Genomic DNA, 15,824 nt, shown 5'->3' on the forward strand with positions numbered 1-15,824 from the left:
CTCCAGTGGAAACCTAGAATTGGCCCTGTCTGTCCCGCCCCTGTCCAGGATGCACGGAGTAGTGGGGCCGGTTCATGCTCAAGGTCGGCACCGATTAGGTAACTTTTTGAACCTCCGTCTTCACCAGACCCCTTCGTCTCTCTTTCTACCCCATTCTATGAGGCTATCAGGTCACGCAACTCATATCACTCTTACAAGTGAAATTTCTCATCGGTAAGAAGGCGGTTGTAAATATCTATGCAAATAAGCATAAGTTCTCAAAAAGCTTGTCTTGTATTAAAATCCTACCCTTGATAGACTGTACATGCCTAGACCAAGAACATGGCCGTTGCGATGAGCATCGCAATCTCCTTTCACAACACTTTCACTTTCACGAGTCTCGAATAACTAAAACCTAGTTTCTTTCCCTCGAGATCCCACCAGTCAGCTACTTCCTCCATTTTGCACTGTTGATACCCTGCGAGTGACCAGCCCCTATCTCCTCTCGCTCCAAACGCAGCAAGAAAGCAAAACATTCCCGCGGAGACACGTCTGCATCATCTCCCCCCAAACGCCTGTCGAAACCACCCTACTAGAAAAAGTTAAACAAAACCCCCAGCAAATATAGATCTCCACTGCTCAGAAAAAAAAAAACGAAACAAAACAACTCACCTCTCCTATCCTCATCTCCCCTCCTCCCTCTCGGCTCAAACCAGACCCGATTCCTCAACCCATCCCTCACCCTGACCGCCACCGCCCACGTCAACCCGAACCGCACACTATTGTGCATACTACACGCCACGATCCCGCACGTCCGGCACCGAAAATACACGGCGTACGCCCTCGACCGGCAAAACGTGCACGCCGGCGGCAGCACCCGGTTATTCATGTCCTCCACCTCCCACGACGCCGGCAGGTGGTGGTGGCACAGCGGGTCCTCGGCGTGGATCTCGAATACGGGCCAGGCCCGCCGTACTCCTGGTCGCCTCCCCTCGCCTGGGCGCGCGACGGGAGGAGGGCGGCGTCGGGCGGCGCGGCGCTCGGGGCGCCATTCTCTGGTTTCTGGCTGGATTTGACGGAAGGTGAAGTCCTTTGTCAGTGGGGGGTTCAACACAGAGCGAAATGGAGGGAAGGTTATTGTTCTGAAACGTACCTCGGTGTTTCTGCCGTCTGGGTAGTACATCATGATACTGAACCGTCCCCGACCCTGTCGGAGATGAGCTTCTTCATCCATGTTGTGTACGTTGCGCTGATCTGTAAACGGTATCTCTCCCATGGGTTGGAGATCTTGCACTTGCGGCTGGGGAATTTCTACAGAGGTCAAGTTAGTCCCCTAAATCTCGTTGACAACCACAGACGTGGAGACAGTAGTCGGAAATAAATCGATGTGGCCGCCGTCGATGAAGAGCTGTACCGGCGGAGCAGGGAATGGCACAACCGCAGGCTAGATCGCAGCTGGAAGCTACGCCCCCTTTTATAAATATCGTACGTGTCCCATCTTATGACTGGTCGTGGAGGAGTCACTTACCTGCCGGTAAAGGCTCCCACAAACCATCATTATTTGCTTGCGGTCTTACCTGCGGCGGAGGCAGAGGCTGCTGCAGTGTCCCCGTAGGCGTGAAAGGTCGACCGTCTGGCATCAGATAACCCTGCTGATACCTCGTCGCCCGATCACGCATATTAACACGGCCCCCGAACCCCGTCCCTCTGCAATTCTGAATGCAGCCTTGAACCCACCGTCCGCCGCACGAGAAGCAGAACTCCTCGCCGCACACGCACCTACAAGTCTTCTCGTCAGTCTTTTCAAACATGTCTCCCTTTTCATTTTGCTTTCCCGCAATAAGGGGGGGAGGGGAAGTAAAGGGGCATCAGAAACTCACGTCAAATGCGTACACCCACCCGCCCGCTCAACAACTCTCCGACAACTGGGACAAGGCGACAAATTCAGCTCATCCATGACATCCATCAACATCTCATCTTCTTCCTCAGTCCCACACGGCGTCCCGGGATGCAGCACCCTCCGACACCGTCGACACGTCCCCTGCCCACACGCAAGACAATACATCGCGTCGCCAGCGCCAGCACCAGCCGGCATGGCATGCTCCCCGCCCCCCGGTATAAACGCAGCACACGCCGGCCTGGCGCAATACACCCTCTCCTCGCCAGGCGTCTCCTCTTCAACCCGGATCTGCCTATACAGCCTCACCAAACCGGGCCGTTCTGTGCCAGCGGCCTGTTCGACGTTATCCTGCTGGAGAGGTTGACAGCACCGCGGCGGCCAGCCTCCTGCGCGTAGACCTGCGCGGAGACAGCGTCGGAGACAGCGGGGGCACATGCGGCAGCCGCAGGGGAGGCGGTGGTGAGGTTGTCTCGTCGTGAAGCAGACGACACATGTGTCGTTGTCATTGTTGTCATCTTCGGCGTCTGAGGTTTCTGCACTGTTGGTTCGCGTGTCGGTGAGCAGGCGGTTGCGCTCTTCCCAGCCGATGTATCCTCCTGTGTTGTCATTGTTGCCATTATTGGCGTTATTGGCATCATGGTTGGCATCATTGTCGTTGATGTTATGATTGCCTTCAACCGCCATGGCACTCTGTCTCATCGCAATAGCAAGCTGCTGGTCAGGGGCAGCCATCTCGAGCGCCCGTACCGCCGCACGCTCGACCTCGCGTTCCGTAGCGAAACGTATTGTATCGAGGTTAAGGAATCCATGTTCAATAATGATGTTTGTAATGTCCTCGTCGAGGCGTTGAAAAAGGTCCATCTTTGTAAGTCTGGTCCACTTCGTTTCCGTTTCATGCTTCCATATATTGGGCGTATAAAGTATCCTCTCAAGGCGTAGGTATTGCCGTAGATCCTCTCAATATAGTTTGTGTGAGCAGTATGTTTCTGTGACAGAGTCACAGGCTAAGAACGATGAAGAAATATTCAAAATATACCTGGAGTCTCTTTTTTCTGAGTCATGGGCCAGACTGACAAGTTAGTGAATGTGTTATTTGCAGCAGTGCGGTTCTGTCACCTTCAAGATGCACCACCATAAAGCTTTCTACAATTTGAAAAACAAGACCCATATTCACATTGTATACACGAGATTATAGGCTTCAGCAGTTCACAAACTTAAAGTGAAACCACGGGAGCCTTGGACTATGATTCCTCTGATATCAAGTACTAAGGAAGGTCGATGCCGAAATACATGCTGTGGTTGGCTTTGCCTTCTGGACGTAAGTATATTCAACCAAACCTCGACTCAACCTCGACTCAACCTCGACTTTACTGAGTAGTGTAATGCAAATGTGAAATTGGCCACTGTCCGAGTCTACTTTAACACCCTAGGTACTAGGACAAAAACTTTTACGTTCTGCTTCGGACCGAAGGTAAACCAACCCCTTTGGTATGTTTGCTATTGCGTCGAGGAGTCGAATGGAGTCAAAAGTGTCATGGAAAGTAATCAAGTGCCATTGAACAGTTGTGGTCTGACTTGACTCAAATTGATAGATGACAAAAGAGCTACCTCGCCCCTGCCTATCTTCTAGACCGGATGAAACCGGCCTTTATTCCCACCGCTTCGTCATACTAAGGTGTTATGCCCAGAGAGGTGGGTTTGATATATCATCGACTCCCTTACGCCATAAAAGCTGACTCCTTCGTCAAACCATAATGGGATATTCTCGTCGACGTTGACCGTGATATCTTAACTTTCTTTGTCCAAACAACCGCTGCGCTGCAATATAGTGGCAAAACCTGTTTCCGCCAAAATGAACCCCCAAAACCAACCGCCCATCGGTGGTTATGGCCAATGAACCCCCCGTAAACTCCAGACATTGTGAACTCCGACGCTGCTATCCGGGATATGATTTGAAATGACAAGGAAAGAAAAAGAGTGGTAATAGTAACATCAGATATAAAGTAGAAGATGGGTATAAATGATCAATAACTGAAGTCCACATTACCCATCTGGGATAACATCTTCGCTTCCGCTTCTGTCGAGCTCGCAGTCGCGCCGGTGTTTGTTGATGTTGCCGAATTTGAGTTTGTTTGTGAGGTTTGTGTAGTTTGGGTCGTGGAGTTCGTCTGTGTTTGCTGCAATTCGTGTTCTGGAGGGGGTTGACCACTAGGTGACCAGCCTTCGTCTAGAATTTGTTGGAAGCTCCAGCTCGGTTCAAACCTGGTGCTGTTCCAGGCGTAGTCGACACGTTCGTACATCTCATCAATCTGCTCAAGACTGATCTTGCTAGTCTCGAAGACCATACACCATACAAACAGAACTGCCAGAATGCAAAATGCACCCCAAAGAAAGAAGATCTTGGGGCCAATATCGGCGTAGCCAGGCCCTTGACCAACCATGAAGGGAGTGCCGTATGCGATGCCGAAGTTCAAGAGCCAGTTGGAAGCGGTCGAAATCGAGGCAGCCTTTGCACGGATCTTTAGGGGATAAATCTCGGACGTAATAACCCAGCACACAGGGCCCCATGATGCCGCGAAGAAGAAGATGTTGATGGCACAGAAAACGATTAGGATGGTTTGCGCGGCCTGCTGTAGGTTCTCGCCGGCAGCCGTAGAGAAGGAAGCGATGAGGAGTTGACAGACTGCCATGCCGATAGCACCGACCATGAGCAACTTGCGACGGCCCCACGATTCGATGACAAGGAGGCCCGGAACTGTTCCAACGACATTGATAATGTTGATGATGAGAGCCTTGACGTAAGGGTTCTCAACCCTGGCGCCATCGAAGAAGGATGTGCTGTAGTACATGATGAAGTTGATACCCGTAAGTTGTTGCAGCATCTGAAGGCAACATCCAGTGAGAGTTCTTCGACCAAGATGGGGAGACCCATAAAAGATTTCCTTGTAGGAGTCTGGGCCAAGCGTGAGTTCATACTCGTGGTTCGCCACAATCTCCTGAAGCTCGTCGAGTAGGGCGGGATGGGTAATATCGAGGCGACGGAGGCGACTTAGTGATAGACCTGCGGCCTCTGGCTTGCCCTTTTTGACAAGAAAGCGTGGTGTTTCGGGGAGGACCAGAAGACCGAGGGTCAAGACGACGGCCCACACAAGTTGAAGGCCAAGCGGAATGCGGTACGCGGCGCCCGAGTCGAGCTTTTCGGTCAAGATGTTGACAAAGGATGCGGACAATAAACCAATGGTGATGGAAAGTTGATAGGCGCAGACGAGGGTGCCTCGAATCCACTTTGGAGCCATTTCTGACTGATAGACTGGTACGAGTACTGAGATAGATCCGACGCCGACACCAGCAAAAAACCTGCATACTTGGTCAGCGACGCGTTGCGCAATGAGCCAACACTTCCGATCCGTATGGCATACCTTCCGACCAAGAGCATTGGGATGTCGTGCGCGCAGACTTGGAAAATACCACCGAAGCTGAAGACGCCGGCGGATAAGATGAGCGAGATGCGACGGCCCCAACTATCGCCGATGGGTGCGGCGAGGAGAGCGCCGAGGACTGTGCCGGCACTGAGGATTGCGACGATGATGGAGGATTCGGCGGGTGAAATAGCGGGCTTCAGGTTTTCGGTATAGCCGGTCGAGAAGTCTCGTCGGAAGGCCGTCATGGAGAGGATACCGTTAATCGTTCTACAGTCCGTCACGAATCAGCGTCCAAGTCTCGGAAGAATTCCACCACGAACACACGAATATGAGCACAAGCGCCATCGCGTCCTTTTCCTTCTCTTGCTCGTCGTCGTTGAGACGGTGGTATTCGATCGTATGCCGCGTTGTGTTGTGTGTGTGTGTTGTGTGTGTGTGTGTGTGTGTGTATGTGTGCTTACCCAGTGTCGTAGCCAAAGAGCAATCCGCCCGAGGCGACGAACAGACCGACCATGATGGCCGGGGCCGACGAGCCGGCGACATTGTCGGGCTTCTGCCAGCCCATGGCTATCGCCATGGTGAACGGGGGGTTCGGCGACAGCAATCCAGAACGGAAGCGTGATACTATGAGAGGGCGAATCTCTCGAAAGTCGTCGAGAATCGAGGTGGAAATGGGCCGGCGACCATTTGAGTGAAGTGACGGGCGGACGGCGGGCGAGTGAAGAGTGGTGAATCGACGAAGTGTGGGTAACGATGGATGGATAGGATGGAATGGGACAGGACAGGCAGACGGGGTGTGGAGAAGGAAGCAGGGAGACAGGCGAAGGCTCAGAGGTAAGAAGCACGAAAAGGTCGGGCAGTCGGGTCCCGGGTACTCTAGTCAGTCACTCAGGCCAGTCCAGTTCGGAAGAAGGAACCACCAAAAAGCCACCGCCCACCTACAGCGTGAGGTACGTCCACACGTCCACCACAGTGGCACAGTGAGAGTCTGGGAGGGAAGGAAGGCAAGTCTGAGCCAGCCAGAAGCAGAAGGGGGGCGCCTGGGGCACAGAGAACACTGTGAACAGCGCGAGTCTGGGGTGTGTGGACCTTTGGGGGGGCAGATGAGCCAGTCAGAGAGGCCGAAGGGGAAGGGAAAATGTGGAGATGGAGCAGGAGACGCTGGACAGAAAGAAGACTTTCCTTCCCGTCCTCCCAAGGAGTACCGAATCCCTTCTTACCTCCATGCTTACCTCAGCTTTCTTCAACCCCCGCCCCCAGCACCAAGTAATACCTATCAGCCGGGAGGAAGCCAAGTAAGGTAGTAAAAGGTGCCATGGACCAGAGACACGGCAACAGAGACTTCAACTTGCGAGGGACGGGTAGAATAAAGACAGGATAAGCTGGACAGACTCATGATCAAACACTGTGAAGCCTCGACGCAACCAACAAGATTGAACGCTGCCACATCCACCTCACTGCTCACCCACCCATCAGCTGGTAGAGGGACGAGGGGGAAAGAACGAGGGACCCGTGGCACCGTGGATCAGCGCAGTTTTTTGAGGGGCTCTCCCAGACTCTCTCTCCCCCCTCGTCTACATACGGATACCTACCACAGTATGGGTTGACTAGCGAATTCTTGGGAACGGGTGACTGTGCCTGTCTTCCCTCTGGTTCTGTACTTCGTACTGGGTTTTGCTGCTTTTGCGAAGGGCCCCAGCCCGGTGGCTGCGGCTTTGATTGGCTCCTTTGAGGATGAGTGGTACATCCGGCCGTGCTCAACTCGCCGGTTACACACCCCTTTCTCAGGGCTATACCGCATCTGGCGATAGCGTCTTTACTCTTGTTCCCCCTTGGCGCCAGAAAATAAAAGGCGGGATGGAATATGGAATTGGACGGGGCATTGTAACCGTACGTGCCTAGTCCGTACGAATAGGCCGTACGAATACGCTCTCCGTACCTCACTGAGATTCATCAGCTTCCAATGTTGGTCGTCTTATTCTATGATACTGCCAAGTAGGAGGACCTAGGTATCTCTAAAGGTGCTGGGTCTTGATAGTCCAGCCTCATGAGCTTTGCACAGCTTGAATCAGTACGTAGTAGCTGATGTACAGAAGAGGTAGCTGAGAGTACTGAGGTGTCACACACGCGACTAGACTGAGGCATACCTACCTCTCACCAAAGGTAGCCAGCCATCAACTCACCTCACTGGAATTTGCCATGGTTTGGCGCTAGGTTTCCCCTCATTTGCGGGGGACGCTGGATTCCGGAGGAACTAGGTACGAGTGCGGCCGATAATGAGGAACCACGGAACTCAAGTCAACCTTGACCGGCAGGATGAACTTCTTTCTCGGCACGGCCGCTTGCGTATACACATTCTCACACACAAACATGTTCCTGGAAAACCTGCGAGAAAAGACAGGCTAAGCCAACAACCTTCGCTCGGGGTGTGTCCAATGGAAACTCTTGTCGGATGTCTGACCATTCCTCCCCTGGTTTCCCTGGAAATTGTGGTCTGGAGAAACTCAACTTCCAAAAGGTTCAGGGACGATAGGACGACACACAGACCTTTGAGGCATCTCTAGGGCTGCGTGTACAGTTTGAGCCTGCAGCAGTCAGTGTCAGTGGAGGGTTGGTATGTCTTGGTCTGATGTGACTGGTTCCATGGGTGTCCCGAGCGAGGGGAACGCACCAGAAGTCTGTCTATTGCCTGGTTCAGCTACCTACCAATATGGAGTACCTGAGAGACTTATACCGCTTGGTGCTGTTGAGGTGCACCGAAGCACAGGTATACGGCACCACGGGTATATCGCTGTACCGTTCTCTCAGGCGCCTCCTTTCCTTCCTTGACCGCCTACTACCAAGGTACTTCCCTTCCTCGTCCTTGGGATCGGGGTCTTGGGTTCAAGTCTCTCAATGGCAAACAAAGGCGACTCTGCATGACACTAGCTCAGCCAGGCAAACACGCTGCAGGCGACGACGGGCTGACGGACTTTGACGGGACCTGGGCGTCTGTCCACGCACTGTGCTACCCGTCCATCGTCTCTTCGCGTACGGATACCGACAACTTCCATTGGTATCCGGCAACATGGCTTCCTGCTTGAGCTTCGCAATTGTGCTGTATCGTGCAGGCCCGCACATGCATTCAGCCTACATTGCCTTGACTCAGCATCTCCTGCATCTTGGACGGCTGCACCAAGCACGCTGCTGGGTTTGGGCACTCGTACGTGGTACCATCTTTTTATTCACTTGGGTATCCGTACGAACAACAGTGATATCTGACTGACCACTTGACAGCCCCGGCAGCCCATTCCGCTTTGTGCCCGTCACTTTCATGGCCTGGAGGACGGACGGGCACAGCGCGTAGTCATCGTATTTCCTCCCTCCCGCAGTGGCTTGCCCTGGCTTCTCAGCTATGTGACGGTGCCACAAGTGCCTGCTTGCTTGCTACCTAACAAGCGGTGGGAAAAGGGTTCCCCATTCGATGCCGCGCAGCCAGCCGTGACCAGTCTTACCCCCAGCTGAGTCTGACAAGGCGGATGATGTTCAGGGACGATGCTGCAGTCCCCGTCGTACCCTCCAGTCTGCTGCATCGCGGTGATGAGGAAAGCCGTAGTAGATGACGACAACGATAACACAAGTTGTCCAGAACGCAATGCAGAAGCCTGTAGGTAGCTCATAGTGGCGGCGGTCGCTTCCCTAATGACTCCGAGCCTTGTCCTCGACAGGTATCGCGTGTCTATGTTTCCAGATATGTCCAGTGTGTGTGTGTGTGTGTGTGTGGAATGCAAAGGCCGTTGGTGTCGGCACACAGTGTTAGCTTAATCCGGGGTCATCTCATACCCATCAAAACTTAAAGGCAAACTTCGTACACACTGTAAAGCTTGACCGCTTTCCAATCAGACCACCAGTCTAAGCCCGCGCGATTCCTGATAACGACACAGTGTGATCTCTCCACAAGCCATCCGACAAAAGCCGGGCAGGGGTGGCGGACAAGGGAACAAAAGATCACCTCAGTTCGCGCAGACAAATTGCGGGGAAACTCCGCCAGCCCTGACAAGAATCGGGGACGTATCCGTACGTACGGAGTAATACCTTATCGCAAATTCCCAGGTGCGGTCTTTGGCTCGTAGTTCGTACCGCCCGGCGGACTGCTTTCCTCCCTACCAGATACCTCTTAATAGTAAGGTACCTTACGTACTTACCTTAGGTGGAGGTATCCGTAGGACCGTAGGCAATGGAAGTTTTATGGATGCCATTGGCACTGGGCGGCACTGGCGCTAGCCAACATACACCTGCACATTTGCCGCGAGTCCTCATCATCCATTCCTGAATACAACTTACAGTAAACCAAGACCAGCCAAGCCCCCCCGGATAGCTAGCCAGCTTCGCTTGCCGACCTCTAAATTCCTAGCAAAGCTCCAACAGTCTATCTACGGAGGTGTACGGAGTACCTACCCCAGACTTGCATACCTACCTACCTCCAATGTTCGCTGCTTCCAGCCGCAGCCCGGCTCCAGTCTTTAGACTCTGTCCACTCAGAGAGTCCCGCCCTCCGCGGACCTCAGACGCCGACGACGACGACGACGCCCTCGCAACCTCACCCCATGACCATGCCGCCGTGCGGCACAGCTCTTTCCGCACCTCCACCACTTTCCTCGACCTCATTTTGTGGTGATTCTTTCCAGTCATGCTGCTTACGGAGTACGTGCATCTCGCCTCGAGGTCGGTTATGCATCACGCCGGCAATTGTCTTCTTTGCCGCCCTGCCAGCTTTGATAGACGTATATCATCCCAAATCGTAGGACGGGTGAAAGCCTCATTGACAGCTGAGATTGTTTTTTTGCCCAAGCTCTAACGACACTGCCCAGCACTAGTAGTAGGACATTTTGTGGGAGAAGGGCTAGGCTGGCTAGCAGCTTATAAAATACAGGTCCCCGGAGCTTCGAGCTTCGAGCTCCGTAGGCATCTAGGTACTACACAACCCCGTGTTTATACGGAGGTCCTGCGCGGCACAGCTGTCCCTTCGGCCCATATTTTCACCAAAGCTGATAAGGCAGCTTCAGCTTTCGATGGCACATTTTGTCCCAGTAGTAGGTAATCAAAAGTCGACTTTTCCTGGTGGAAATGAAACAGCCCCAAAGAGACTTTTGAGACATGAGGGGTGCTGTCTCATCTGCACCGGGCAAGCCACAAAGCACCATTTTAGCAATCTTACATGCTGATGTATACGAATCAGCTTTCCGGCCTGTCTACCTGCACGAAAGCAAAGGCACGCACAGTCTCGTGGAACCCAGTTTCCGCCCTACAGGATATTGCTCGAGCGCACTGACAGGCTTCGATGAGAGAGAGAAAGAAAGAAAGAAAGAAAGAAAGAAAGAGAAGGGTCGGAAAACGGTCCGAACTCGACCTTCTGGAACCTTTCCCGGGTATTGGCATATGCAGTCACACCTGGGCGAGAAGGTCGGCATCAGAGAGTCTGGTGTCTCTGGCATATGTTGGTCGCACCCTCGTGCGAAGTCTACTGCTGCAAGCTGGATGCCCTGGTATGGGAAGTCTCATACCAGCACAACTCCTATCATATGGAAACTGCCGCTTTTAACTCGAGACGCCATGGCGCTTGCCTGGAATTTCTTTTTGTAATTCGCAGTCAAGCAATTCTGCAAATATCCAGGTCTTGCGGCGGTTGACCTACCTACTTCACATGATACCACATTATCCGACGAGCTCATGTGGTACTAAACTCGAGTACCTCGTCTGAGTGACTGCCAGGAGAGAGGGCCAAGTTTGCTTGGGTACGTGGCCTTCGCAGTGAGTGAGTGAGAGAGAGAGAGAGAGAGAGAGAGAGAGAGAACCACTGCGCCTCAACAACCCGCGACTTGTCACACTTCTCCCATATAATGCTGCCGCAAGCTGCTATGCAACCGCGCCAACAGTCTAATCTGGTCTCTCTGTAAGTTACAGAGCATGGCCATTCAAGCCTTTTGACACTTTCCCTAGTTCCATCGAGAAAAAATCACCCACACGGAAAGCCAAAGCCACAACGTTTTAAAGGCGACGCTATCAAGGTTCGTCTGGCGTTTGCCTCGAGTTGCACAGGCATGGCAACAGGCTGTGGCTGGCATGGGTGAATCGGGATATTTAGTATATCTGCCGGTGACACAGCGGCTCTCTTGCAACATGAATCGTCTTAGCCCCCCAGAAGATTGCAAATACTCGGCTTACTGTCAGCGGCAGCCTCATCTCGGGAGTCCGTAGGGACGAGGAGGGGACCCACACGAGGCAAAAGAAACCTGCATTTTTCTCGTCAGAATATCGATCCTCACTGCAGGCATCTTGTGTAGATATTCTATTTTGTAAGGGTATCCAAGTTTGTAGCGGCAAATAAGTAAGGAAAATTCACCCGAGGAGAATACTCGAGCAGAATACTATCCGCCATGAACAACACTCTGGAGTGCCCGGGAAGACACAGCACCTCTCCACTACTCACCGATACAAGAGGCTAAGAGCATCGTACTTCATACAAACACTCCGCAAAATGTATCCACTTGTAGTTGAAAACGGACAACACTATATACATCAGTGGAGAACCGGGCGGGTAACGGATATATCTATGTGATTTGACGGGTGGTTCCCCTGTGGATTCGGCGATGATCTGATCCTCCGGGTCGGCCTGCAATGATCGACGGCAATGCGGCAACTCCTCGGCTCGGACACGAGCCGTTCGCAAAGAGACTTGCTATACACCACCACGCTCCACCAATAGGCGGGCAGTGAGAGGTGAGCTCTTCAGCCTTTCCTGCCTCTCTCTCAATCTCTATGCCGATGGATCCTGTATCAATCCAGGACTTGATTACGAGTATCACTACTAAAGTAGCACAAGATATCATCCAGTTAGGGAGGAGAGAAGAGTGCTTACCAGAAAGTCTAGCCGGGGTTCAGATCGACCATCATCACCTACCTATCGCCCCCAAAGAACGCTGAACATGGTCCTTAACAACCTTGATCGCCCTCGATGATGGCCTTGTAGACGATGTGCACCGCCAGGCCACAAGAAAATAGGTTCTCAGAGGTTATTCATGATCCAACTCGCACGCTCTCACATCACGAAGCAAGTCCTACTACGTCCCTGCCTTCCAAGTGTACTTATTCTGCCATGCTACGTGATAAACTGTGCCCCTAAAGAAAGCGTTTCGATACACATGACCTAACCCAAAAAACAGAACTCTATAGGGCTGAGCCCAGAGAAGAAGGGTGGATGATGCTTGTAGTGTAAGGAGTGTATAGAAGTAAGGAATTAACAAGTGGTTTTGTAGGTTGGCATTTCTTCACTACATCGATACTTAAGCCTGGAGACGAGCAAATGTAGCGAATAACTTCATGAATTGTAACGTAGTCTCGAGGAAATATGTCTTTTCCCTGGACATTCCCAAACGCCGGCGCTGAATATGCTTTAATCGTCCTCCCCAACTGACCCTTGCAGCCCCATCTCACACCCATCTCCAACAGCTTCTTCTTTTATCCGTATTCATACAAACGTCTCAATGTCCAATACCGCCAGCGACCCAGTTGTTCCAATCCGGGTTACCAGGTGGAGGGAAAAGGCCCTGGTCTTGCTGTTGCGCCGCGGCAGGTTGACCCTGTTGCTCCTGCTGTTGACGTCTCTGCGCCTCCTCCTCTCTTCGATGCTGCTGCTGCCTCTGCTGCCTGTAGTAGAGAAGAAGCACCAGGGATAGAGCGAGGAAGACGATGATAAGGCTCTCGGCGATGCCGTCGTCCTCGAGCGGCACGCCGTCTGGGCCCGCACCACCGATCGTGTCATCAAAGATGTCTTCGTAGTACGGGTCGTCATAGAACAGTTGATCTTCCTGCAAGAAGTTGGCGATCCACTCGCTGAGTGACCAGTCCTTCTTTGGTTCTAAACTTTTGGTTAGCTGGGGCGTATCATAGAAGACGAGCCGTTGCAACTTACTAGGATCGTCTTGAATCGAGTGGATCGGGCCGTGAGTAAACGTATTCCATGCGCTTCGGAGGCGGAGCTTCAGCAAACTCAGGGTGACGGGAAGATAAGCCTCCTCATTAACCTCAAGTGCTTGATCATAATATCTCTTGGCCAAGTGGAAGTCTTGGGTCAGACCAATGCCATTTTCGTGCATCCAACCAAGGTTCCAGAGGGCCTGGGCACTCTGGGAGTAATCCGAGGCGCCCGTATAGCACTGGACGGCCTTGTTCACGTCCGGCTCGGAACCAATTCCGTGGAAGTAGTAATCGCCCATCTTGACCTGGGAGTCCACGTTCGACTGCCTGGATGACCTCGTCCAGTACATGAGGGCGAGTCTAGGGTTGTTGAGTAGGTTGGGTCGGGTGTGTTGCTGGAGACCAAACCACTCGGGAAGCGGCAGCCAGTCAGGCAGTGGAAGCCTGGACTGGACAGGGTCAAGAATGAAAGCGACGTTGTTCTGCGCGCGCTCATACCCTTGCTCTGCTGCCATGACGTATTCCAAGAAAGCAAGCTCCTCGTCCCCGTAGTAGTAGGCCTGGTTCGCCTCGGCCCACGAGGAAACAAGCGGCTCGGCCTTTTCGGCAACATTTTTGTAGTAGCCCAAAGCCATCGCACACGTCTTGTCGCGGCCCACGCCGTTGTACACCATCTCGGCGAGATAGTAGTGGGCCTCGATTTGGCCGTATCTAGCGGCAAGCTCGAAGTAGTTGTTTGCAATACGGACGTCCTCTGCTCCCCCCTGGTCCAGGTAGAGCACGCCCAATTCGATCTGAGATGGAGCGTAGTCCTGTTCCGCCGCTGCCTTAAAGAGGTCGGTGGCCATGGCAACATTCTTTGGCGTCCCGTACCCGTAGAGCATCATGAGACCGAGCCCATGCTGAGATTGAGCATCGCCGTGAGAGATTCCACGCTCGAACCATCTCTTTGCTTGATCAAAGCTTTGGTCGACACCATCACCACGCAGGTACATGCGGCCAATGAAGCCAGCCGCCTTACTCGCCGTCTTTTCGATGCCCTGCTTGTGGTTTTCAATGATACGGCCGTCCTTACGCCAGTACCGTTTCGCCACGGTAAAAAAGTACTTGCGAGCAAGGTCCAGATCCCGGTCGAGACCTCTCTGCCCCTCGTAGTAAATCCGTCCAAGGTTGTAGGATGCCTTGGCGTCACCCTTTTGGGACATGAGATCAAGATACTCAATCACGTCGTCTATAGCGGCATTGGCGTCGGAGTTAGGGCTCACTTTGATAGCGTTCATACCGGCACTTGAAGCGCTAGCACCCTCACCGTAGACTCCGCCAAGCTCATCAGCGATACGGTACGACTCCACCACCCAAGCCATGCCGCCGGGTGGACCCGAGCGATACCAGTCCATTGCCTTGTCCGCAACTCTCTTGTAGTACTTGCTCGCAGCCTCGCAGTTCTTCGGCGTCGCAATGCCGCTGTGATGACGGTAACCGATAGCCATTTCCGCGCGGGTGTCGCCTTGCATCGCGGCAAACGTGTAATAGAGTAGGGCCTTTGCCTGATCGGGAGCAACAACATGACCAATGCCAGTTGCATAGTAAAGGCCAATCATGTACTGCGCTGTGCGGTTTCCGTGGACCGTCGCGAGGGTATGGTAGTGATCGAAGGCGACCTTCAGGTCTCTCGGGTAAGTGTAGTTGCCGTAGAAGTTCATCTCGGCGAGCAGGTAGAGCGCGTCTGTGTTGTTCTGCAAAGCAGACTGTTCCAACAGCTTCACAGCCTCCAACAGCGGACCTGTGACCTTGGTCTCCTGTGCCTGGTGGCTGCCGGGAACAGGCGCAGCCTTTAGGCTAGGGACAACTTTGAGGGCATATCGGAGCACAGTATAGACGACAGTGTAGCGACGCTCACGTCTCGGGTAGGTTCGGGGTGGAAGCTTGATCAGTTGTTCGATGGCGAGTTCGACCAAGTCCGCTCCTGTTGGAAGTCAGTTCCATCAACCATTATTCCCCCCACCATCGCGAACATTGTACATACCGGGCTGCCTCGGAGGTGGGGTGTGGTGTTCCGGGATAACATCCGTTTGTGTTGTCGTATGCTTCCCTTCGTCGCTGTCGTCACTCTTTTGGTATTCGTTCAAGACCTTTTGCTCGTTGACACAGCATACAGCGGCTGCCTGCAACAGCACTTGAGGATATGTCAGCTTCGGATCAGCGGTTTGAGTGCAGTGACTTTCGACTTACGGCCTAGCCAGAGCAAAGAACGCCTCATCTTGAACGGTAATTATGTGCCAAATTCGAGCGCAAAGTTCCGCGACATGTTATAATTCGCAGATATGCGGTGTCGGGAGAGTGTTGGTTGGTGTTCCCAGCAGTTGCGCAGCTTGATGCTTTCAGAACAGCTGTCCTGGCTTTAGGTCCACGTAGATGGAATTGGAAGCTCCAAATGAACAGGGATAGTCCACTGCGTGAGACATGATTGGTCACTAACTTAACCGGACGCCAGGTACGCAATACCACTACAGAGGGGCGCTAATACAGTGCTCCGTGTATTCCTAAAACGGGGTTTTGTATAAAAC

At 53.0% G+C, this 15,824-nt stretch overlaps 5 protein-coding genes across 5 annotated transcripts; 1 reads left to right on the forward strand and 4 right to left on the reverse strand.

Annotated features, from left to right (window-relative positions):
• Positions 1-130: 130 nt before the first annotated feature.
• On the reverse strand, positions 131-1,509 carry BDP55DRAFT_650282 (uncharacterized protein). Its single transcript, XM_060573973.1, has one exon. The coding sequence runs from the start codon at positions 1,253-1,255 to the stop codon at positions 572-574; it is 684 nt and encodes a 227-aa protein (XP_060434027.1). The 5' UTR covers positions 1,256-1,509; the 3' UTR covers positions 131-571.
• A 2,034-nt stretch (positions 1,510-3,543) lies between these two features.
• On the reverse strand, positions 3,544-5,785 carry BDP55DRAFT_650288 (glucose transporter rco-3). The gene is made up of 2 exons (XM_060573974.1): positions 5,299-5,785; positions 3,544-5,236 (listed from the first exon to the last, which is right to left on the reverse strand). Exons 1-2 carry the CDS (start codon positions 5,544-5,546, stop codon positions 3,904-3,906), a joined length of 1,581 nt encoding a protein of 526 aa, XP_060434028.1. The 5' UTR covers positions 5,547-5,785; the 3' UTR covers positions 3,544-3,903.
• Positions 5,786-8,557: 2,772 nt separating this feature from the next.
• BDP55DRAFT_345560 (uncharacterized protein) lies at positions 8,558-9,072 on the reverse strand. Its single transcript, XM_060566961.1, has one exon. The coding sequence runs from the start codon at positions 8,958-8,960 to the stop codon at positions 8,694-8,696; it is 267 nt and encodes an 88-aa protein (XP_060434029.1). The 5' UTR covers positions 8,961-9,072; the 3' UTR covers positions 8,558-8,693.
• Positions 9,073-10,437: 1,365 nt separating this feature from the next.
• BDP55DRAFT_628020 (uncharacterized protein) lies at positions 10,438-10,923 on the forward strand (the record flags this gene model as incomplete). The annotated part of the gene is made up of 1 exon (XM_060571840.1): positions 10,438-10,923. The coding sequence occupies one exon, from the start codon at positions 10,438-10,440 to the stop codon at positions 10,921-10,923; it is 486 nt and encodes a 161-aa protein (XP_060434030.1).
• A 1,898-nt stretch (positions 10,924-12,821) lies between these two features.
• BDP55DRAFT_724894 (uncharacterized protein) lies at positions 12,822-15,517 on the reverse strand (the record flags this gene model as incomplete). Its single annotated transcript, XM_060578950.1, has 4 exons — positions 12,822-13,198; positions 13,253-15,223; positions 15,284-15,433; positions 15,490-15,517. The coding sequence occupies 4 exons, from the start codon at positions 15,515-15,517 to the stop codon at positions 12,822-12,824; spliced, it is 2,526 nt and encodes an 841-aa protein (XP_060434031.1).
• Positions 15,518-15,824: the final 307 nt, after the last annotated feature.

Source organism: Colletotrichum godetiae (genome assembly GCF_030913485.1).
Source record: "Colletotrichum godetiae strain CBS 193.32 chromosome Unknown BDP55scaffold_6, whole genome shotgun sequence".
Classification (NCBI taxonomy): Eukaryota; Fungi; Ascomycota; class Sordariomycetes; order Glomerellales; family Glomerellaceae; genus Colletotrichum; species Colletotrichum godetiae.

Coding starts and splice junctions, on each gene's coding strand:
- BDP55DRAFT_650282 (XM_060573973.1), bottom strand. CDS start 1,255: ATGGGAGAGATACCGTTTACAGATCAGCGCAACGTACACAACATGGAT.
- BDP55DRAFT_650288 (XM_060573974.1), bottom strand. CDS start 5,546: ATGACGGCCTTCCGACGAGACTTCTCGACCGGCTATACCGAAAACCTG. Junction 5,237..5,298: donor CCAATGCTCTTGGTCGGAAG/GTATGCCATACG, acceptor CCAAGTATGCAG/GTTTTTTGCTGGTGTCGGCG.
- BDP55DRAFT_345560 (XM_060566961.1), bottom strand. CDS start 8,960: ATGAGCTACCTACAGGCTTCTGCATTGCGTTCTGGACAACTTGTGTTA.